The 26375-nt window shown below is 34.2% G+C and overlaps 1 protein-coding gene across 1 annotated transcript; it reads left to right on the plus strand.

Annotated features, from left to right (window-relative positions):
* The first annotated feature begins 24191 nt into the window (after window positions 1-24191).
* Window positions 24192-26256, plus strand: LOC149152957 (uncharacterized). Its single transcript, XM_089440281.1, has 5 exons — window positions 24192-24377; window positions 24869-24993; window positions 25113-25317; window positions 25552-25731; window positions 25846-26256. The coding sequence occupies exons 1-5, from the start codon at window positions 24284-24286 to the stop codon at window positions 25848-25850; spliced, it is 609 nt and encodes a 202-aa protein (XP_089296407.1). The 5' UTR covers window positions 24192-24283; the 3' UTR covers window positions 25851-26256.
* Window positions 26257-26375: the final 119 nt, after the last annotated feature.

Raw genomic sequence — 26375 nt, forward strand, 5'->3', positions numbered from 1 at the left:
TTTTAGTTTAGGTAAATGTAATTTGAATTAAAAAATTAATTAAAATTTCATATTATTAAAATTTATAATTTAATTATATATAAATTAAGTAAAATTAGTTGTAGCCATTGTAAATGTAGAAACTGGTTCTAGCTTGTTATTGTTGTTCTTTCATATATTATAATAAAATTGCGTGATAATCAACTAAAATCAATTTATATAGTGGAATTCCTAAAATCAATTTATATAGTAGAATTCTTTTGACCAGAATTTTTTTTCAAAAAAATACAATATGTTACATCAATTTATAAAAAAAGAAAAAGTACAATTCATCACCAATAAAAGGGATATTAATTTTTATAAAATTATTTCTTTACTTTTCAATGATTAAAAAGTTCAACTATAACTTCTAAAAATATAAGCCCAAATCATTCTTAATATTTTTCCAAAAATATTGGAAATATTAGAGTAAAAGGATGCTCAATCATTATTCATACAAATTCTCACTTGAATAAAATTTTTCCTAAAAATATATTGTAACCATTATTCATACAATTTCTCACTTGAATAAATTTTTTCATAAAAATATATTATTTTATCACTGGAGAGATGATATTTTTCTATCTCTTTATGCATGCTTTCATTGTTCATTGTTTTTTACTCCAATTTAACTATATACTTCAACAAATCAAAAATTTCAATAATTAAATTAGACATAGTGACGCTAACTATGCAGCCTTGTTTATGGAATACACTGAGAGGTGACGACAACGATGGAATATTAGGTATTTTAATATAATAAAAAGACAGGAAATTGAAGAAATTAAATATCATTATCATTATCGGGCTGAAATGATGGCTCTATATATATTTTTCGCGGGTGACGAGGTCTATAAAACCACACATAAAATCCGTAATTGCCCATCCCACAGCAGGTGGGGAGGAGAACGAAGAAAAAATCCGTAATTGCCCATCCCACAGTTGGTGTATCCCCGTGGCGATACTCAGGCTCTCCGAGGGTATCTGTCCATCTATTTGCAGGTCATGGAACCCCGGGCTTCCAAGTGGGATTGCTTTGCCAGCTATCGGTTGTGTGTAACGAACCAGCGCGATGAGGCGAAGTCGATACAGTGGGATTCCTAGCACCGTTTCTCCGGCAAGAAGAAGTCCCATGGCTGGTGTGACTTTACACCGAGCTCCGCCGTCTTGGATTCCAGGTCGGGATTCTTGGCAAACGATGCAGTGCTAATCACGACGGAGATACTGGTCCTGTACGAGTCGGTGTCCTTTTCAAGGGACAATGAGCTCCAGTTGCAGCAGCTCGTTGCGGTCGTTGCACCTGTACCTGATGCCATCAGCGACAAATTCACCTGGAAGATACGCAACTTCTCCCTTTTCAAAGAAATGATCAAGACACAGAAGATCATGAGCCCAGTCTTCCTGGCTGGAGAATGCAATCTGCGGCTCAGCGTGTATCAATCTACTGTCAATGGGGCTGATTATATTTCCATGTGCTTGGAAAGCAAGGACACAGAGAAGTCCATGTCTGCACTTCCAGAGCCTAGTTGTTGGTGCCTCTTTTGGATGTCAATTCTAAATCAGCGGGCCGGGATGAATCATATGCAGAGGGATTCCTATTCTGAATCAGTGGGCTGGGATGAATCATATGCACAGGGACTCCTATGGCCGCTTTGCGACAAACAACAAGAATGGCGATAATACTAGTCTTGGGTGGAATGACTACATGAAGATGTCGGACTTTCTGGCTCCTGAGATGGGTTATCTGGTGGAGGACACCGCTGTGTTCAGCGCTTCCTTCCACGTGATCAAGGAATCCAGCTGTTTTACCAAGAACTCGGGGCATGCTGCTGGGGCTGGCAGCGCAAGAGGCAATGCCAAGAAGTGGGATGGGCATCTGGTATCGCCGAGCGAGGGCAAGTGCAAGGTCTCCAGACGGAGACGGAGACCTGGAAGTAGGCGAGGGCAAGTGTCGATCCGCTAGGTCGCATCGTATATCGCTCTAATGGATGGGTAAGATTATTTTCATCGTCTAACACTTAAATCAAAGGCTCAGAAATGTACACGTAACCCAAGAGGAAAGTTGATTTCAAAAGGGAACGCCTTACGGCGTAATTATTTAAGATTTGACTATCACCTCCCCCACAGGTCCAAGCATAATAATTTGGAAGAGAAATCGGAGAAGAAATCACTTTTGAAATTTTAAGATTTTAACATGTTATATGTGAGATCAAATTGGTGGTATATGTTTGTATGTTCTTGTATTAGGTTTACATTAAATAAAATTGGTGGTATATGATTGTATGTGCTTGTATTTGGTTTACGTCGGATTTTGTATGTATTTTCCAATGCATTTTTCAAGTGAAGAAAACCATTTTCATCAGGTCAAACGCTTACATTCTCTCACAAGAATTCTGGATCCATCATATAGGTGTTTACATCGTTGAATTCGGTATTTTTTTACAAAGGTTATGTAAATACAATGAGCGTGAGTTCAAGAAATTAAATTTATTAATATCAATTGATTTAATAGAAGAAAAATAGATTAAAAATAGATTAGATTTATTTTTAATTAGAATTTTTGTGCTTAAAAGCATTTTATATTACAGTATGGAGTAGATGTCAAGTTTAAATGTTTAACATTTAACATTTAATTTAATGTCATTGGTGTAAATATTTAACAATTAACATAAATATTTAACATTTATATGTGGACTCAACTAAAAAAAATAAAACATTAAAAGTAATAAACAAAAGGTTTAAAGTAGTAAATAAAAAGTTAAAAGTAATATAAAATTGGATGTGTGTAGACACTTAAATGTTGGCTCAATTAATAATAAATAAGGCTAAAGTCAATTGTTATATTTGGATTCTGCTATTAACGTGTGAATAGACTTTGTTACAATGCCATGGGCCAATACTGTGGCTTATCAATACCACATGCCCAAAACCCATAACTTATTTCACAATCAAAATATTTTATAACACCGTCACAAGATTCTTAACCATGGATATTCAACCCCACTTTACCGACAATATTATTAACATGTAAATAGGATTTGTTACAATACCATGTGCCAATATATTAACATGTAAATAGGCTTTGTTACAATACCATGTGCCAATATCATGGCTTATCAGTATCACATGCCCAAAAAAAATAACTTATTTCATAATCAAAATATTTTATAAATATTTAATTTTAATTTAATTTTATATCATTTTTTAATTAAATCTAAAAGGAAAAATGTTATAATTACTTTTCAGATATATCTAAACCCATTACCTTCACATCTACTAAAAATATTCTCGTAGAAATTAAATCAATGTTTTAATAAAATAAAAAATGAAAATACTTTCAAATATAAATATGTGAAATTTATATAATATAAATAATATTATTAAGAACTAGCATAGATCCATCTTAACTAAGGATCCAAGTGATGAGAGAAAGCAAATTGACTAATAATAATAGAGGAAAGATAGTGCATGATTGTTTTAAGTTTTTCATTATTGTATTTTCTTGACATGATTGATCCAAAATATAGGTTTAATATTTTACAACCAATTGAGTTTTTTAATTTAGATACTTTCTTAAACACAATATCATGGAATCATATTTAAGAGAGAGATGGCGGGGGGGGAGAGGAGAGAGGGAAGGAGAGAGAATGAGGGAGAGAGTGACAAAGGTGGATGGTGAAGGGAGAGAGAGAGAGTGATGGGGGGAGAGAGAGAGGGAGAGAAAGGGGGAGAGAGAAGGAGAGAGGGGGGGAGAGAGGGGGGGAGAGAGAGAGAAGGAGAGAGAGAGAGAGGGAGTGACAAGGGAGAGATGGGGGGAGAGTGAGGGAGAGAGGAGAGGAAGGAAGTGAAAGAAGAGAAGAGGAGAGAGAGGGAGAGAAGGGTAAGAGAGAGAGGGAGACACAGAGATGGAGGGGAAAGAGAGAAGGAGAGAAAGAGGTAGATAGTGAGACACACACACACACAAAGATGGGGAGGGGGAGACAGAGGGATGTGGGAGAGAATGACAAAGAGAGGAAGGAAGAGAGAGAGGACTCAAGAGAGAGTGAGAGAGAGATGGAGTTGAAGGGGGAGAGAGAGAGTGAGAGAGAGATGGAGTTGGAGGGGGAGAGAGAGGGAGGGAAGAAGAAAGACATACAGGGAGAAAGGTGGAGAGAGAGAGAGGAGTGACAAGGGAGAGATGGAGAGAGAGTAAGGGAGAGAGGAGATCTAGAGGGAAAAGAGAGACGAGAGATAAATATGGAGAGAGAGTGTTTATGTTTGGGGGGTGAGATAGAGAGAGGGAATAACAACGAGACACATATATACAAATATAGATATTATATAGTATTATATAAGAAACCAAGATCCATATTAACCATGGATCTATCAAGTGCCAAGAGGGATCAAATCTCTCGAGGTGCAAACTAAAAATGACGTTTGCACTTTGATAGATTTTATCCCTCTCAATGCTTGATAGAGCTAGGGTTAATATGGATCTAGGATGGTATATTACAAAACATGTTTTAATTTTCAATATATCCTCTAAATTTTACTTAATTTCATCAATTTTTAATACAATATTATTTGATTCAATTGTAAAATTGTGTAGTTTCAACAGAATTTTGATATACAATTTTAAGAAAGATTATGATTTTTTGTTATTTAAAATATATTTTTGAATGTATAAATGGATTCGACGACCTCAAAAACCCATGATGCTTTCTAATTTTTAAAATTAAAGAACTTGAACTGATGTTTTTAAAAATCTTTGTTGGCACTGATGGGGGTGGAAAAGCAAGGTGATAAAGGCGATGAGGGTCACGATGTAAGACCCTCACATTTGATCATTTAATGACACATGTGAAGTGCGGGGGACAAGTGCTGTAAGACGTCTAAAATGTTCGAGACACTATACGGAAATGTTATAAGTCGAATGGTGGGCTCAATGTTGTTGTTCCCGAGTTTGGTTATGGGCGGGTTCGAGGGTGGTGGAGTCCAATATGAGTTTTCACATGATTCCAACCTATGCACGCTCATTCAGTATATGTTTTGTGCATCCAAGAATATTGAAGGTGGGTGGGGTTTCCTTTACTCTACCGGCAACCAAATACTTAGAGAAGGGATTGTAGAGTGGCGACTGGTTGGATCTCATCTAACAACTAGTTGGGTTTGGTGATGGAGGATAATTCTTGAACTTAGTTCACTGTTGGAACACTCCCATTGGGGCTCTCCTCCAATTACTTTGTTAAGTCTTCTGGTTTGTGTCTTTGGTTTCCAAAATGTTGAGCTTTCAATTAGTTCGGGGGTGGTGGATTTCAATTTCACCAGACTCTTTCTATGTATTTGTTTTGTGGAGTTTTGTTTGGGCCCTCTAGTATCTAGTTTCAATTGCATTCTCTCTTTCCACCTAAGCATTCATGGGATCTTTAGGGGGAAATTGGAGTCTTGGGAGTTTTGTTTCTATTGTCACCAGGGGGGATGCAGATGGAGTGAGTCGAGTAGAATTTGGTGTTGATGAAAACTTGGCTTTGGTCAGGGATTGTTTTGAGTCTGGCGACAACAAGTTTGTTTAATTAAGGGGTCTGAAAGTGTTTCCGGTGTCTTGTCTGTGATTGAAGTCCAAAAGAAGTACTTTGTGGTCCGGGCTAGGTGTGGTGATGCAACATCAATGGGGTCGAGTAAGGTAGTGGATAGGGCTGTGAGACTAGTGGGTGGCTCATGCGCGAAAATCATGGGAAATGGAGGGTGACGGTGGTGCGGAGGCGACATTTGAGGGTGAGGTGGTTCAATACCACATTCATTCTCTACCTCATTTGGATATTTCGCCCCTTTGGACTCTTTGGATGTCCAAATTTGAAATGTTACTATGCTCTTGGAAGAACTTGGGCTATATTGACATGATTATCACAATGAGGTAATTTCTTTTATGAACGATCTATAATGCAACTAGTGGAACATCCAAGATCACTTGGCTTCTCTTTGGTAGAGTCAAAGGAGAATTATTGAGTAGTTAGAGCATATTTAGGGATGTCTCACTCACTTGGAATTCCACGTCCATGGTGAGCCTAGGCCCCTAGAGTTATGAGGTGAAGATATGGCTCCTCCAATCCTTCCTTCTCATTGATGATTTTGGGTTGCATTCTCATACTAGAAGTGTTTTAGGCTTTCTCGTCTTTATTTTTACGGGTTCTTACTAAATTTTGGCTTTTTGTACTTCATTTTTATCTCTCTTCTAGCCAACAAATCTAGTAAGAGTGAGGCCAAAATAACATTGGTCTTCAAGAAAATTTGGTGTAGTTTTTGATGAATTAATAGAAGCCTGTTCACCAACAAATTAAAAAATCTTTGTTGGATCTTGATAAAATTAACTAGGAAAAATACCAAGAGGAAATCATTTTACTTATTAGTTAAACTACACTTTGTAAAATTAATTAACTCAATTATTACAATAACATTTCATCTCTTATATATAAGAATGAGTAAGTATGCTTGAGAAATAAAGCATTTTTATTAAATATAAATACAAAGTTGTGGTAACTATAATTTCTCAATATGGCTCTGCTACGAAACACTGTAATGAAATTATGGGATAGTCTCCTTGAATTTAATATTTGTAAAAATTTTCATTATTTTTAATATTTAAAATAAAAATTGGGCCCTCACATTCATGGAAGTGGCAGCCAACAATTAGAACAACCTTTTATTCTACATAGATATCATGCAAGGTAACTGCGATGCAGGATCTCTAATACCCATCTCCTTGTCTTCTTGTCCTTCCCATGTCATGGACCTGCAAGGTTGGAGTTTCAAAACCAATGATTCTTTGTGGGAATCTTGTTATTTTCTTGTAAATACCGATCAAAGTTTCCAACCCCCTCTTTTTCATGAAGGAAATGAGCACCAAAAAAGAAATAAGACTCAAAATTTAACAGAGGATCACCCATCCTTTCATCATTTGGGAGGACCAGACATCCCTTGTGAGTGTAACCTTTATGGAAATTCCACTCTTGAGGGAAGGGTCGATAGAAAGGAGCCAAATTGCGGATATTCATATGAAAAAATTGATGATTTGAAGCAGGACGATGAGAAAGGTAGCTGATGTGGGTGGTTTAGATAGCCTAAGGCATTGGCCTAGGAACAAAAGCAACATAACTAACTGAATGAAATGTTCTATACTTAATGCTCCCTTGTTCTAAATATCACAAAGGTATATGTGAAGACCAGATGCATGCATCAGACAAAAATCATGTAGATATATGTGAAGGAAATGCATGCACATACTTCTTTTCAGATATTTACCAAACTTCTCTTTGAGAATTCATTGCACCTTGGGTTTTGCATGGGATTTACCCCATAGATTTGGTATGGGACCTCAAGCTTGCACTGGAGCTTCAGGTGGATATTCGCTTAGATATACAACACATACTTTTCAAAGGTAAGCAACTAGCTGATTCCACCCCTCCAACCTATAATATTGAAAATTATGCCATTATATTTATGGTCCTTTGTTTATAAGGGGGGGCTGAGGGCAAGCCTTCCACTTCTTAGGCCTTTTCTTATAAATATGTTGTGCATGCACAACCCTTCCCTAAGGCAACTTAGTCAAGCAGAGAACTTCCATTTCATTCTCGGTTGAAAAAACTAAGGAAGTTCCCTCTATAGAAATATCTCATCCCTCTTGGGAATATTCATTAGATTTATGCAGAGTCAACCCTAATATGTCGTTTTAATGGTTTATGGCCCCACCCGGCTAATCTGTACAAATGGATCTACTCTTCATGGACCAACGATTGCAAGGTTATTTTCTACTCCAAAGGTTTCTTCATTGTGGCTTTTGCTGAATAGGAAAACTACCATAAAGTTTTATTGGAAGGGCCCTGGTTATGGGATAATGTCGGTTTGTTTATAACCCCTTGGTTTCTATATTTTAACCCTTCTACAACAATCATTACCAAGCTACAAATATGGGCTCAACTTCCTAATCTACCTACTCACCTGTGGCACTTCACAGTCTTTCATGCCATTGGAAATACCCTGGGCCATTTCCTTGCAATTGATCCCTCTCATGGGCAGCTTAGTGTATACACCTATGAAAGAATATGTCTTGAAATAAACAGTAGTAAAGGATTGCCATACCAAATCAACTTAAAAATAGGTCATTTTCACTAGACCTAGACTCTGGACTATGAGAATACTACTTTTTGTTGTCGCTTTTGTTAGTAAACAAGTCACTTACAATATTATTTCCCTCTTCTGAAATCTCACAAGAAGTGGAATACTTGAAACTCTAAATCTAAAAGTTGGAACTTAGATGCCCTGCCTCCTAGGGAGAATAACGCATCCTCTATTTTAGACAAGAATGACGGAGGATCTGATGATGAAATGCATTTTATAGCCAAGGTCTAGACTTCTGATCCACAAAGGTTTTCCAAGGACCCTAGTGTGAACCATTTTCCTTTGGAAAAGCATGAAAATAGTGAATAATGCTTCTTCAGGTGCATTGAAGCGAGCTCATGAGTTAGATTATTCAGAATCTGATAAGGATTCTCCTTCAACATGTAAGGATAACCTTCATATTTCTTTGATAAACCATCCTTTGGAAGGTCGGGTCACACTTTGAAAAAGAAAGGAAATAAAGTGACAATGAAGACTAACCCCAATTTGGACAATTTTTTTTTTGCAAATGTTTATTTTGTTCTTTGATGGATCATTTCGTATTCTTAGTCTCACATATCTTAGCGATGTTCCTACCAGTAGAGGGCACACTGTGCTAGGAAAAGAGAAGAGTAATAATTTTATATGATGAATTTTAATACTACATGATGAATAAAATTCATCATAAAAATATATATATTTTAAAAACAATTTAAAATACCTTGTAAAATAGAAATTAATATATTTATCTATTAATATGCCACATTGTAATTTTAACATGTATACAATTATATACTACCACAATTTTCTTGCAATGATTAATCTAGATAAAGAATTGGGTGGCAGATCGTAATGATATAATCTTAGATAAGAGAAAAAGGTTATATATATACACACACACAGACGCAAGAGTAGGTCAAGAGTAGGTCATAGATTTGCCTTGGCTTTGGCTAGACTTGCAATGCCTTTGATGCTCAAGGCTAGTTGTAGGTTATTTGGAGTGGGTATAGAGTTTTCGGTTATAGGTTCTTTGTGGTTGATATGGAGTTTTCAAATGTATATTTATTTTGAAAACATATTAATTTTTTTTAAATATATTAGTTTTTTTAATTTATTTGGGATAATAAATATTTATAATTATTTATTTATAGGTGGAATTTTAATGGCATATATTTTTATTATATTGTATAATTTAATTTAATTAATTGAATTTTTTTATTTTCTTTCTATATGCAAAATGGATTATGTCTATATAGTCATATTCACTGGATTATGTTTATATAGCTATATTCACTGCCATGGATTTTACAATTAATATTTGGAGTTTGTTAAATTTATGAAAATAGATTTTGTGTTCATTTTCAAGGCATTATTTATTTTTCAAGCACGAACTTTAATGACATTCAAATTTTAGGCATTGCCCATGTTGATGTTAGTATTTCATCTATTAGCTTGTGTGGTGTTCAATTTTTTAGCAATCTATTTGTTGTTCCCTCTTCAATATCACGATTAGATTTTTGCTTTGTCTTGATTTTTCATGCACAACAATTGGTTTTCCACTTTCACATTAATGCACATGGTTTTCTCTTCCATTTTCTAGCAAATCATTTCTATTTCGATTTTCATTTTCATGCACTTGGTTTGGCTTTGGTGACCTTACTTGAAAAGGGTGGCATTAGTTGGATCCAAGATCCTAGTTGAAAGAATGCATAACAATCACCAACTCTTCAACCCTTTGATTTTGTGTCTCTAGCAAACACTTAGTACCATCCACTGCCCCTATAGGATTTCCTTCCCTTGTTGAAGACAATGTTGTGTTACCATGTATTGCCCAATTGAATCTAAGAGTTATTTCTCTCCTTCATTTACTTGTTACAAAGGCTATTAATTTCCTATTAGTTAGTTGCATTTTTTGTAAAAAAGATTGTAACCTCTCTTCATTGCTTGAAGTCTCAACATTCAAATATTTCCTTTCATTTTCCATGGAAGCCCAAGTAGCATTATCACTCTTTTGGGTCTAAGAGAATTCTAGTTCACTTATTAGCTCTAGAATATTTTTCCTCATTGTTTCACTTTCATAACCCTTTGATTCTGTGGCTCTAGCGAACACTTAGTACTATCCACTGCCCCTTGTAGGATTTCCTTCCATTGTTGAAGATAATGCTCTATTACCATGTATTGACCATTTAAATATAAGTGTCATTTTTCTCCTTCATTCACTTGTTCCAGAGGCTATTAATTCCATATTTGTTAGTTGAAAATTTTGTTAAAAAGATTGTAACCTCTATTCATTTCTTGAAGACTCAGCATTCAAAGATTTCATTTCGTTTTCCATGCAAGCCCGAGTAGCATTATCACTCTTTTGGGTCTAAGAGAGTTCCAGTTCACTTATTAGCTCTAGAATCATTTTTCTCATTTTTCACTTTCAATAACCATCCTATCAAGGTTTGTTTGTATTTTTAAAAAATTGACCTCCAAATTTCTCTTTTAGTCATCCCATAAATTCCCATCTTGTTCAAGTTTTCTTAATAAATCTTGAAGCCTTCCACTAGGCCTTCAAAAATGTCCATCTTCAATTTTTCTTAGTAAATCTTGAATCCTTCAGCTAGGCCTTCAATTACTATTCCAGTACTTAGCTTTTTGTATGTTTGGCTATATATTCCCCTTTCTCTTACAATCTAATCAAGCTTATTTGTGTTCCAGCCAATTGCTTTTCCAAATTTTCATTTTGAGAAACCCGAAAGCATTTGACTACAAACAATTCCTATGTCCTCACCTTGGACTCATTCAACCTAGCCTTGCGTTTCAATTTCTTCTGCTCTAAATTGAACTAAGAACTTCTCATTTTCCAAAGATATCTCTTCAGTTTTTTTCCTAATATGCTGTCAATGAAGATAACTACTTCTTATCCGTGCTTCCTCTGAGATTTGATTATTTGATTATTTTTAACGATAACCTCAGTGTCTTGACTTGCTATTACAATATATGATGGATTTAATTGCACCGCAATAATTTACCTATCATATATGGTTAGAAATTTTCCACTACCATCAACATTCTTTAATAAAAATATCAAAATAAGTTTAGCGTCCATAATGGAAGAAAAATCTACCAAGTATTAGCATTTGTTTGCTTAAAATAATTAACAATAATTGTTTATTCAAAATAAATAGCAATAAATTACTTGTCCGAGAGGTCTCATGATTAAATCATGTGGATTCTGAAGATTCCCCATGATTTCACACAATCTAGTGAATCATTGTAGTTGTGCATGTTAATAATAACATGAAGAGTAGCATTGTGTCTGTATCCTAGCCAGAGTTAAAGGAAGATGGAAAATAAATTTAGGCTATGACCAATCACTCGTGCGAAGTGGGAAGGTGATTTGTGAGGGATCATTAGTGTCTCCTCATTTTTTTGCTATCTGATATTATGAAGTTTAAATATTTGATATTGTGAAACTTAAATATATATGGTTAAAAATACTTACAGGGGGGTTACACATTTATTGCTTTTTATAAATTAAATGGGAGATTCAAACAATACAACAAATGCTTTCAGTTTTGGAAAAAAAAAAAAAATCATTAAAATATTAAACTAATTTTAAATAAAATTATTAATTACACTATTTTTTTTTATAATAAAATCATTTTAATTGTAATATTCGTATTACTTTAATTAACAACATTACCCTCCTTTTTAAGGATTCCCATTTACCTACTTAATGGATATGCTAATATCTAACAACCGAATTCAATCATAGATATTGGTATTTAAATGTTAGTTATCATGACAGTTTTGCTATGTACTGCCCTTCTATCTATTTCTCAGTGAGTCGGTTTTGGCTCTAAAATATTTTTTTTAAGCGCAAAATTTGTATTGATTGAATAAAAATAAAATTATAGTATTTGTGAGTGAGTCTCATTTTCTGGGGCTTTACTTAATGGATATGCTAATAGCTAACAACATTGAATAAATATTGGTATTTAAATGTTAGTTATCATTACAGTTTTGCTATGTACTCCCCTTCTACTACTTTTCAGTGGCTCGGTTTTGACTTACGCTAAAATCTTTGGGTCGGTTTTGACTTAACGTTAAAATCTTTGGGTCCGTTTTGAAATCTTTGGGTCCGTTATAGTATTAAATTGAGGTTGTGATCTATATCAAGTTTATGAGAAAAATTTTTTTGGGGTAAATGACATGATAATATATTTGTTGAAGCCTTTCGAACCAAAGAGTGTGGTTCATCGTCAGGACAAGTTAAAGAATCAAATCATGGCTACATGTTAAGTAGGGATAGTAGATCTTCCAATGGCTAGATTTGACTGGAAAACGACTATATTAGACTAGACTGGACAAACGGCTATTTAATTGATGAAGAAATGGCTAGATTTCACTAGTCAAATTATTTAATTATAATAATATTATTAGATAAATAGTTATTCAATGTATTAGTGTTTAATATCAATATATGTTATAATGTTCTGAATGTCATTAAAGTTTAGAATGCTAAGAACGAATATTATTTTAATACTTTTTGGTTGATATTGTGTGTTATTTTAAGTAAAATGTTAACCAAATTTGAGTTAAAAATAATAAATCTAGGGAATATTACTAATAATAATGAGTAAAAACCACGGGGCTTTGGATTGACGGTGAATGGGTGCGCTGTTAAGGCACTCCTTGCGATAGGTCACCGGTTCAAATCCCCCGTGGGTACTTAGGTTAGTCTTAAACTAGAAAAAAAAAAATAATAATGAGTAAAATGTTAACATATATTAATAGATCTAGGGATTATAACCGTTAGTAATTGTATGGATTTAATATTAACTAAAATAATAACAATAATTATTATTATATTATTATTATTATTATTACAATAATGTTATAATAATAGTATTATTCTTATTATTAATGGTTTGGGTAACTAATTAATATAAATTTGTTAGTAAAGCTATCTAATGTGAACATAAACTTGCTACTTAAATTTAAATAAATATCTTATACTATATAATTTTAACCCATTCAAATAGTCATGAAAAGGACTTTCTCATAAATATACTGAAAAGAAAATGAGCGAGATTTCCAAAGAGGCCCAAAAAATCAAATAAGAATTAAGGATAAAGAAAACAGGTTAGTTAGAAGCTTCACTATAGGCTAATACGAGAAAAAAGAAGAAGTAGAAATTTAGTTCAAGTCATTAATAGAGGGAGGGGAGGAAGTGGAAGAAACGACTAGGAAGAGAGAGTAGGGATCCAGCAACTACTAATCTTCCAACCATCATCTCTATTGAGATTTCTTGGCCTTTTTTCAATCTCAATGGCCTCCCTAAATTTTTGGTGATGGAACTGCACAACCTTAGCAATAACATGGGCCTTCTCAATACAAACATGAGCTTTAGACCCATTAACACCATTCATATTTCCCTCTGATCAATAAAGGATCCTGTCAACCCTAAGGACATGAAGGGTGTCTATATTATTCCTTGTTCTTGTGGGACCCCCTACATTGGTGAGACTTGACGCTCTATTAATCAAAGGATTAATGAGCACGCAACAGACCTAAAACATGGGAGAACCAAGTCTTCCACACTAGCGGAGCATGTAGAGAAGACTAAACATCATGTTTGTATTGAGGAGGCCCAGGTTATTGCCAAGGTTGTGCAGTTCCATCACCGAAAATTTAGGGAAGCTAATGAGATTGAAAAAAGGCCAAGCAATCTCAATAGAGATGATGGTTGGAAGATCAGTAGTTGCTGGATCCCTCCCCTCTCTTCCTAGTCATTTCTTCCCCTTCCTCCCCTCCCTCTATTAATGACTTGAACTAAATTTCTATTTCCTTTTTTCCCCTTATTATCCTATAGTGAAGCTTCTAACTAACCTGTTTTCTTTATCCTTAATTCTTATTTGAGTTTTTGGTCCTCTTTGGAAATCTCCCTCATTTTCTTTTCCTTATATTTATGAGATAGTCCTTTTCATGACTATCTGAATGGGTTAAAATTATCTAGTATAAGATAATTATTTAAATTTAAGTAGTAAGTTTATGTTCACATTAGATAACTTTACTAATAAATTTATATTAATTAGTTACCCAAACCATTAATAATAAGAATAATACTATTATTATAACATAATAATAATAATAATAATAATAATATAATTAATATTATTATTTTAGTTAATATTAAATCCATACAATTATTAATAGTTATAATCCCTAGATCTATTAATATATGTTAACATTTTACTCATTACTATTATTAATATTCCCTAGATTTATTATTTTTAACTCAAATTTGGTCAACATTTTACTTAAAATAACACACAATACCAACCAAAAAGTATTAAAATAATATTCATTTTTAGCATTCTAAATTTTAATGACATTCAGAACATTATAAAATATATTGATATTCAACACTAATACATTGAATAACTATTTATCTAATAATATTATTATAATTAAATAATTTGACTAGTCAAATCTAGCTGTTTCTTGGTCAGTTATAGACGTTTGTCCAGTCTAGTCTAATATAGTGTTTTTCTAGTCAAACCTAGTCGTTGGAAGATTTGTTATCCCTATTTAACATGTAGCCATGATCTGATTCTTCAACTTGTCCTGATGATGAACCACACTCATTGGTTCGAAACACATGGACAAATGTATTATCATGTGATTTATGCCGAAAAACTTTTTCTCATAAACTAAAATTATATTATTTGTCATTAAAACTCATTTTCTGGGACAGTTCGCTTTATATTAAAGGTATCTAGTTTTTTATTTATTTAGGATGTGAATAGTTCGCTTTATATTAAAGGTATCTAATTTTTTATTTATTTAGGATGTGAATAGTTCGCTTTATATTAAAGGTGTCTAATCTTTTATTTATTTAGGATGTGAATTTAGTTAGTAGAAACATATGTAATATTTGTGGTTGTTGTTTTTTTTGCATTTTTGTTTTTTTTTCTTTCTTTCGTAACATGTTTTTCTTCGAAAAGAAATTTTTTCTCAAATTACATGTGTTCATTCATATGCCTTTGATTTAGATGTTAGATGATTAAAATAGTTTGAACCATCAGATCCATTCGACCGGTATTAAATTAATTAACTTGTCACGTAGGAAGAAGGCAGGAGGTATCTTCGTCATCATTTTTCCCCAACTTACCATCATATGGCTTTGGCCACTCTAATGGCCTAGTATGGCACTTTCAAGGGCAGAACCAGTGCAGTGGAGAATCCATTGAATCGGCCATGGCTTTGTATGAATTGTTACATGTACAACAGATCCAACAAATACAACAACAACTTCGATTCCAATAACATCAAACAACAACAGCTTCAATTGCAACAACATCTGCTTCAATCCACCATATGGGTCAGAACCCTCTAGGTCCTGGAGCTCAACCCATGAAGCTTCATGGAAGCATCCTGTCAAAGCCGACTAAGCTTTACAGAGGCGTGAGGTAACACCACTGGGGTAAATGGGTTGCAGAGATCAGGTTACCCAGAAACAGAACCAGGTTATGGCTGGGGACTTTTGATACTACAGAGGAGGCAGCCATGGCTTATGACAAGGCTGCTTACAGGCTGAGGGGTGACTATGCCAGGTTCAATTTTCCTCACCTTAAATGCCATTTGGAAGCAAATTCCTTCGCCCCCTAGACTGGTAATTTTGTGTTGCCATTCGTCTGTTGATGAAAGTTTCTACTTCCTTCTTGCCCAGTTTGGAGCTTCTTTCTATTTGAATTTTGAGCATATGTTTTTTTTTCTGGTCAATTTTAATGTCCATTTGCTGCCAAGATTACTCAAGTTACAGGGTTGCACAATTTTTTGTGAGAAATTAGATTTTTTGCACATATTGATTACTTTGGATATTTATGTAATGGAATTATTATGCAAAGGCAGAAAAATGGACCTTCCACTGGAGGATTGTTGAAGGCTCATTATGCTTGGCATCCTCCTTTATGTATCTTTCATAGACCACATTGTCTCAATTCACTGGAAATAAAGGATTTATATTTTCAATCTCTTTCTTTTGTTCATTTTCATTTGCAGGTTATTTTTTTATTACTTTATGTGTGTTATGTTCTCATGGAATTTAGAATTAAGCTTTGTTTGTTTATTACAAGCTTCTCTAACCATGCTTGTGTATTGAAGTAGTTTGCAACAACTTACTATCAAATTGGACTTTACTTACTGATCCAACAGAAGCAAAACCAAAAATATGTTGATTGACTGTATTTCATTTACTCTAGAAAAAACTAACTTCGACAATGTCTTCATCCTACATGCATGCTCAGGAACCACACCATATATTGTCAATATCCTTTGTTGGCCTACAAAATACATGAAACAAATTTCTATTTAGACAAAAATATATCATAGAAAAACTATACGGTTGTTAAAAGAATAGTCACATAAATTATTTGGGCCATACTTTACCGAATGATGGATCAATGCAAATGCTTGGACTTTCCTATGTGAATTTGCATTTTGTAGTTTATAACCATTTTCTTTATTTTATGAGTTAGGTGGTATCCATAATAATATTCCCTGACTCCTTACATGTTTCATGTTAGTTAAGGTACAGTTTGATTTTCCACATGGATGACCTCTTCTACTTCTTAGTTCATTTTTCATATTAGTTTGGGACTTTAAGTGGAAAATTTCTACTTCTGAGTATGCTCTTCCCTTGCACCCTGTGTGATTTGGAGGAATCAAAAGGGATTTGGGAACCATTTTTCTCCTCCCTTAGGATCATAGAAAAATCAATTAGTTTAATTAGGGGAAAGCATGTATTCTGTCATAAGTATACTTTTCCTTTGGTGCAAGGGAAAATTCCATATTAAACAATTTATTAACATATGTGATTAACACTTATCACCTTGCACATGCTTCACCCCACTGATAAGAGCTTCTCTTAGATCATCTTCAAAAAATATGCTCTTCAACTTGCATTCATTGTTATTGCTACAGATTGTGTAAGGCAGTTTCTCATCACTTGTCAGAAATCAATTTCCTATAGTGGCACACACAACTCTGCCCATGCTTTAAGTGGTGATACATTGTAATGTATAGGAGGAATTTGAATGTCTGTGATTTTTGGAATCTCAAGCTTACGAAAGTTTCTACTTCCTTCTTGCCTAGTTTGGAGCTTCTTTCTATTTGAATTTTGAGCATGTGGTTTTGTGTCTAGTCAGTTTTAATGTCCATTTGCTGCCAATATTCCTCAAGTTACAGGGTTCCACAAATTTTTGTGAGAAATGATATTATTTGCACATATTGATTACTTTGTATATTTATGTAATGGAATTATATGTTGGCTTCTTGCAATAGAAATGTAAGAGGGTGGTTTCATGATTTTGATAATTCTATCTTATAGGTTTAATTCAACCTTTATGCAGGACTCAAGAAGTTGCTTTTGAGCATTGATGAAATGGAGCTTAGCATTGGACTTATTAAAACAGTTATTTTTAAGACAAAGGAGAGGGATAATGTTAGTGGCAATCCAAATGGTGGAGCCACTGCACTATGTTATACTCCAGAGCTTGCCAAGTTAGAAGGTTTAAAAAAGGGGAGATCATTGTACACCGATCTGTTGATGAGCCAAACTGGCCTTGCTGCATTCCTTGTATTCCAAGGGAATAATTTGGAAGAAAAAGACACAGCTAGACAACATCTATACCACAAAGTATGGCATGTACAAAATTTGGTTGATGTTATGTGAACTGAAAGGTACTGTTACCAATGGAAACATCATGTGGAAGAATCCAACAGGCTATTTTTCGGAGGAATTTGAATCTTAATTATTTTGGGAATCTCAAGCTTATGAAAGTTTCCACTTCCTTCTTGCCGAGTTTGGAGCTTGTTTCTATTTGAATTTTGAGCATGTGGTTTTGTTTTTGGTTAGATTTAATGTCCATTTTCTGCCAAGGTTCCTCAAGTTACAAGGTTCCACAAATTTCTGTCAGAAATGAGACTTTTTACGCATATTGATTACTTTGGATATTTATGTAGTGGAATTATTATGCAAATGCAGAAAAATGGACCTTCCGCTGGAGGATTGTTGAAGTCTCATTGTAATTGGCATCCTCCTTTATGTATCTTTCATAGACAAGTTTGTCTCAATTCACTGGAAATAAAGGATTTATATTTTCAATCTCTTGCTTTTGTTCATTTTCGTTTGTAGGTTATTGTTTTATTACATTATGTGTGTTATGTTCTCCTAGAATTTAGAATTAAGTTTTGTTTGTTTATTACAAGCTTCTCTAACCATGCTTGTGTATTGAAGTAGTTTGCAACAACTTACTATCAAATTGGATTTTACTTATTGATCCAACAAAAACCAAACCAAAAATGTGTTTGATTGATTGTATTTCATTTACTCTAGCAAAAACCAACCTCGAGAACGTCTCCATCCTACAAACATGCTCAACAACCACTCCATATATTGTCAATATCCTTTGTTGGCCTACAAAATACCTCAAACGAATTTCTATCTAGATCAAAATATATCATAGAAAAACTATACAATTGTTAAAAGAATAGTCACATAAATTATTTGGGCCATAATGCAAATGCTTGGACTTTCCAATGTGGGTTTGCATTTTATAGTTTATAACCATTTTCTTTATTTTACGAGTTAGGTGGTATCCATAATAATCTTCTCCCACTCCTTACATGTTTCAAGTTAGTTAAGGTGCAGTTTGGTTTTACACATGGATGACCTTTGCTACTTCTTAGTTCTTTTTTCATTATTAGTTTGGGACTTTAAGTGGAAAATTCCTAGTTTTGAGTATGCTCTTCCCCTTGCACCCTATGTTATTTGGGGGAATCAGAAAGGATTTGGGAACCATTTTTCTCCTACCTTAGGATCATAGAAAAAACAATTATTTTAGTTGGGGGAGAGAAAGTATTCTGTCATAAGAATATTTTTCCTTTGGTGCAAGGGAAAATTCCATATAATTTAATTAGTTGCAAATTGTAAGGATCACAAGTTATCCACATTGAATAATTTATTAACATATGTGATTAACACTTATCACCTTTCACATGCTTCACCCCGCACGCCAGAGCTTCTCTTAGATCCTCTTCAAAAAATATGCTCTTCGACTTGTATTCATTGTTATTTCTACGGATTCTGTAAGGCATTTTCTCATCACTTGTCAAAAATCAATTTCCTATAGTGGCACACGTAACTCTTCCCATGCTTTAAGTGGAGATACATTGTAATGTATAGGAGGAATTTGAATCTCTATGATTTTGGGAATCTCAAGCTTATGAAAGTTTCTACTTCCTTCTTGCCCAGTTTGGAGCTTCTTTCTATTTGAATTTTGAGCATGTGGTTTTGTGTCTAGTCAATTTTAATGTCCATTTGCTACCAATATTCCTCAAGTTATAGAGTTCCACTAATTTTTGTGAGAAATGAGATTTTTTGCGCATATTGATTACTTTGGATATTTATGTAATGGAATTATATGTAGGATTCTTGCAATAGAAATGTAAAAGGGTGGTTTCATGATTTTGATAATTCTATCTCACAAGTTTAATTCAATCTTTATGCAAGACTCAAGAATCTACTTCTAAGCATTAATGAAATGGAGCTTAGCATTGGACTTATTGAAGCAGTTATTTTCGAGACAAAGGAGAGGGATAAGATTAGTGGCAATCCAAATGGTGGAGCCACTACACTATGTTGTACTCCAGAGCTTGCCAAGTTAGAAGGTTGTAAAAAAGGGGAGATCATTGTACACCAATCTGTTGATGAGCCAAACTAGCCTTGTTGCATTCCTTATATTCCAGGGGAATAATTTGGAAGAAAAGACATAGCTAGACACCATCTATATCACAAAGTATGGCATGAACAACATTTGTTTTATGTTATGTGATCTACAACTGAAAGGTACTATTATCAATGGAAACATTATGTGGAAGAATCCAAGAGGCTATTTTCTAGGTAGGTTAGCACATTTATTTAAATTATATGGGTTTTTCTTTAGCCTAGCTTATTCTTGGACTTATCTATTTTCTCCAATACGTGTGCTTCAAGAATGATATATTACATCTTCAAAATTGTATAGTAGCAGTGGTATCCCTTGGAATGCTTGAGATGACCTTGTGGTATTTTGTATATGCAAGTTTTAATGCAATCACTTTTATGGTTATTAAGGAAACTGTTTCTCAGCTTCTCCTTCTTGTGGTTTCTATGGGTTATGGTATTGTGTGACCTAGTCTTGAGGGAATTAAATCAAAATTGGTTCTTCTTGGAGCAATCAACTTTGTCGCTTCAGAGGCATTGGAGCTTATAGAAAATGTTGGGAATATAAGTGATGCTTATGGAAGTTGCAAGAACTTTCCTTGTATTCATTGCCATTGTTCTTAATACTTTATTTATCATATGATTTTTATCCTTTCTGTTATTGAAAGGGAAGGGATAATATCTCACAATATTACTTTTACCATCTTACTGTTATTTATATAGTTTGCATAAGCATAGATTTTGTAAGTAATATAAAAAGAACAAGTAAATCATGGAGTGGAGTTTCTCTTTGACACATGTTACTTCTGATCCATATTAGTTGTCATGATTTTGATTTGAAATACATTGCACTTAACTGCTTCATTGGATGACTTTCTAAAAGCCCATAAATCATATTGAGAACATTCTGGACATAGCTTTCGATGTAATCCTGAAAATAATGAGGCTTAGAGGTGACTGTGATATCACCATTTATTATTTCGTTTCCAGTGAATAATGAGATCATTCTACCATGAAACTATTTAATAAAAAAAAGGAATCCAAATGTAATCAGACCACAAAGACCTCTTTATTAAATTCTTAGCTACAATATGAGGAAAAGCTTCAAGCCTTATAACTTGGTTAGTCTCGGCAAGGGATTTTTGTGGTAAATTTTCCTGTATTTAATAATAGGTTCTAGTCTTCACATAGATACTTGTCAAATTTTTAGGTCAACTCTTACCATATAGACTCTGGTGCTTAATTTTCCTTCATTAAATCATCAATCCAAGTCTCCGCATATGCTCTTTTTGTGAAATTTCATTCACTTAAGTCATCCCTTCGAGTATTGTCAGATCTTTCCTTTGGTGAAATTTCTTTGCTATATGTAATAGTTCCCTTCATTGTGGGCTAGGATGTATGGAGATGTGCATATATCTATATATATATATATATATATATATATATATATATATATATATATATAGACCTTTCTCCTACCTTGGTTTCATTCTAATATCCATATGACAATTTTCCACATTAAATTCCCCAAATGAATTGGATATCAGTGCTATAATCAATGGAAAAACTTCGCGTATCATCTTAGGTTTCTTTGGAGGCGCTTCACCTTCCTTGTTTTGTTCGTGTGTTGATTTAGTAGGTTGGGAAGATATGGAGCATGCCTTTCAGCATCATTGTGGATTTGAGCTCTCTAACGGATAGAATCTGCACATTCAGGTGCAATGATGGTAGACTAGAAGAGCCTTTTATTGCCTAACATGGAGGCAATTGGCTGAAGGGCCGCTTGGGTTTGAGGCTTCTTGCTAGCTTTGGAGCCCTTTTGAAACAAATTTTCCCATTCATCTTGGCTATCATTTAAAGCCAGAGGGGGCTACTAAAGAACTTGAGGTTCAAGGATTATAGTCAACAACTTAACAATAACAATGCAGTCTTTAATATTGTGCTTCAGGCTTTGACAATGGAATAATGTGTTGGTAAAATTGACAACTCGGTTAAGGGTGCAGTCTTTAATATGGTGCTTGAGGCTTTGACAATGGAAACATGTGTTGGTCAAATTGACAACTTGGTTAATGATGCAGTCTTTAATATGGTGCTTCAGGCTTTGACAATGGAAACCAGTGTTTGTCAAATTGACAACTCGATTGCATCGGTAATGACATTAAAAAATTCCATCCCCAATACAAGGCAAAGATCACGTACAATATTAACATAATCAAGAACCTTGTGGAGCTGACCACTCTCCCAAGGATTGCAATTATTAATTAAAGTGTGAAGTACCAAGAAACAATCTAGTTTATAATTAAATCCCATATGATGTATGTATAGATCAAATGAAAAGGATTTGTCATTTGTCTCATTTAACTTAAAAATGATTATAAATCCTTCTAATTTTAACTAGATCATTCAAAAAAAAGGCTAAAAGATGATTTTTAAATTAGATCCCAAGTCCATGCCATAAGGGAATATATAACATATGATAATGTTATTTTCAGAACACATTAAAATGCACATGGACCAAAGCTATGGAGAAATATCACCTTTTCTATTTGAAGTTCTTGAAACTGTAGAGGAAATTCATCAAACCTTTTCAATGATAAGTTCTGCTCATCAAGTTTTGTTGTTATAGCTTCATTGAGTTGCAATTTTCCAGAAATTTCTCAACAAATCCTCTGAATTTGTACTTGAACATCCAAAAACTGCTTGATCCTCTTTTCCTTTTGGGGCCAAAGCTATTCCAAAGGTGGTGTAAAAGAAGAAAATTGTTGCTTCACCGTGCAACACCTGGTGCAATTGCTAGTTTAATCTATTATTAATTACTAAATGAGAAATATTCATACAATTTTATATTTGAAATCTGTAATTAGTAAATATGAGATGTTTTTTAAGATATATATTTACTATTGGGCTTCGGATATGACCTAAAATTGCCTGTGTTTGGCTAAGAGCTTGTCTTCCTAGGAATGAAGAAGTAAGGAAACAAGTTAATGACCCAACCCCTTAGAGTAATTACAAGTGGCCTCTTTTTCTTTGAATAACAATAATGAGTCAACGAGATAACGCCAATGATGGTTGTCCCCACTATTGGTTTGACAATAAGTTATGATAAGTTTTCCCACTGTATAAAGATAAATATTTACCATCCAAAATTAATAGAAGTGTATTATTTTCAAGTATTTTTTATAATAAAAAGTTTATATATATATATATATATATATATATATATATATATATATATATAAGTTGAATTTAGTTTGAAGTTAGACTTAATGTTAGAAGTATAAATTGCTTATTAGTAGAAGGCTATCACCAATATTGTGTCTATCTATCTCAGTAAAATTATATTAAGTTTTGTTGAGTTTGAATATCTGAAAGATTCATTATTTTTTTTTAAAGTGGCTACTATCTTTAATCATTATCCATGAGATTTAATGTAAAAGATGATGTGGATCAAACCCCACAAATAGCAAGTATTTTATATCTTATAAATATAATAATAAAAAAATTATTTAAAAAAAAGAGTTGTGTGCGATTTTTTGGACTTTTAAATTCAGCGGAAAAATTTGAGATGAAATCTTGATTTGTGTTATTTAATTTGGTTTGTTGACTATATATATGAGTTCAACACCATGAGAAACCCCTAGGACACTTCAATTGTGCAGAAATTTAGAGAAATTAAAACATGAAAACACACCAAAACAACTTCCAAAAATCTCACTAAAAACAACGGGAAAAAGAATATTTTAAATTAAAATTAATTTAATTTGAATTTGAATGACGTATAAAGGAGAATGTAAAAATTTGTCAAATAGTCGGAATTATCAATCGTCAGATATGACGAAGCCATGATCCACGGATTGGCTTTCAGTTTTTGTCCATAACGAGGTAGGAAAAACAAGTTTTGATTTTGAATTTAGGAGTAAAGTTGGCGGAGATAACGGAGCAATTTTGGAGTTATGCCCAATGCAGAAAAACGTGTCACGCAACAAACAAAAGATAGGTAACCATAGACGAAAGCGGTGCTTGTCGCGTGCCGGAGAAAGTCAGCGGAATGGGCCCTAACCGTAGAGTAGCCGTGATTCTAGAGATGTAGTCGGGACCCCTTACCGATCCCCTGCCGTGGATGCAGCTCCATATGGAAAAAATACCCTTCCCCTCCTCTCTCAGTCACCTCCAACTTTGAAAAAAATGTTCCATGTTTCTAGACCCTTTTCTTCCCGAGACCGGAGAGGCGCGCAGTGGCCTCATGATATAAATACACAGCTTTGGTCTCATTCTCATCCACACCTACAGCCTCATTGAGGTCAGAGAGCTCAACTAGTTGGGCTGCACGTTTTCTCTGGACAAACTCACAACTAGTGTGTTTCTTGAATAGAGATGGCCTCCGCCAAGCGCATAAATGCTGCACACTTATTTTCTTGCATATTTGCCCTCCTCATCATGTTGGCCATTGCTGCGCATGGAGTACACAGTGAGTTCTTTGATCTATTGTCTTGCTTTTCATCTTTTTTTATCTCTTACTTTTTTTATGAGAGATTTTTTGGCATAAATGACAAGATATTTTATTTGCCAATGCATTCGAAGTTAGTGTGATTCATCATCAAAACAAGTTGAAAGAGCAGATCAAACTTTTTATGTTAAATAGATAAATCAGGCTTTCTTTTGTTTGTTATATGGTGTAAGAATTTTTAAGCTTTACCTAAAATATTTGGATTGAAATTTAGTTAAATTTTTTGTTTTTGCACTGCCTAATTTTTTGATACCCTCTGTTTCATAGACCTTGAAGAATTCAGTATCAATGTTGACCCCAAAAAAGGGTCGACCTTGAAATCCTGCTCATAAAATTATCTTGCATAACCATTTAGAAATTGTAATTACTCCCAGTTAACCGTGATTGGTTTACTATAGGTCATCCCGGGGTTAATTTGTATGATGGGGCTGATGTACTGTATGCTTTTTCAGGCGCCTTACTGACATGCGAGGAGCTGCCCACAGAAGTCTGCGCTTTCTCGGTTTCGTCCACTGGTAATAGATGTGTGCTCGAGAAAACTCAAAAGATGGACGGCACCCTGCAATTTCAATGCCAGGTAACTTTTAATTATTAATGTCTCGTGACCCCTTATAAACTATAGATTTCACTAGTGGCATAACTAGCGATCATCTCTAGCCGTGGAGAAAGACTAACAATAATTGCAAATAACATCAGTCGTCGGCTGTGATGGCTGAGAAATTGGTCGAATGGATTGAAAGCGAGGAGTGCATTAATGCCTGCGGTTTGGAACGGATGGCTGTGGGCATGTCCACCGATTGTCTACTCGAATCGAAATCTAGTCGGAAGTTATGCTCTTCCCAGTGCCGCAATAATTGCCCCAACATCGTCGATCTCTATGTCAATCTTGCTGCAGGAGAAGGTCGGATCCTCAGATCCTTCATTTCCTCTTATCAGCAATTAATCTTTATTATTTACACTATTCAATGGTGTTAGTATTAGTAGTTTGGTGAACAAGTGGTAAAAAAATATTTATAACATTTACAAATAATTATATTGATATAATAATGATCGCTCATTTTTCAAAATTACAAATTCTTCGGCAATTCTAGTTCAAGAAATAAATAACTCATTTGACGGGAAGTGTTCTTTGCAGGAATATCTTTACCGAGCATGTGCGAATCTCAGAAAAGCAGATCTCGAAAGCTGATCGCGGAATCTCTGTCAAGTTCTTCAAAGTCAAGCATCCATTCTGCGTCGTTTGGAGCCCCCGGACCGTATGGCAGCCACATAGCAGTGTTAGGAACTTCAATTCCTGCTCCAGCCCCAATCTATGGTATACTATTACATACAGTACTCATGAGAGTATAGCATGATAAAACTACGTATGTGAAATTATTGTACACACTAAAATGTTGAAATCAATTAATGAAATTTCTGTGATTGGCAGGATGATTCTACCGAAGCCTCTTCTCTGTCCGATTCCAGCGTTAGTTTGGTGCAAAGTAACGAAATTTTTTAATTCCGTTCTCACATATCTCGAATCGGAATTTAAGGAAAACTTGAACGCCGTTTTTCTAGCTGCGCAGTCGTCGACAGAGTGGGCTATAAGTATAGACATATATACACTATAAATACCTTGCGAGCAAATACGGAAAGACTTGCAGGTTCGCGATCTACAATAACCGTCTTTTTGCGATATTCTGCTAATATATCAATTGTACGGACAACTTCGTCTCAGTTTGTTGCATGCAAACTTATCCAGCATGGGATTTACGGTGTGTTTTCGTTCGTAGACGTTCCACAATGGATAAAATAAAATTACACTTGCAGTTGTAATAAAATGAATAGTTTTCAATAACATGAAGTGTGTAGTGTCAATATTTAATTTTTAAAGTAAAACTGGTTGGCAAGAAACCCATAAGTGATAATGTTCGATGTTAATTTCAAATGCAACTGATTTAGAATTTTTTTTCACAA

The sequence above is a fragment of the Pinus tabuliformis genome, chromosome 9 (genome assembly GCF_031772625.1).
Source record: "Pinus tabuliformis cultivar Carrire ecotype Pingquan chromosome 9, CPIR1, whole genome shotgun sequence".
NCBI classification, from domain to species: Eukaryota; Viridiplantae; Streptophyta; class Pinopsida; order Pinales; family Pinaceae; genus Pinus; species Pinus tabuliformis.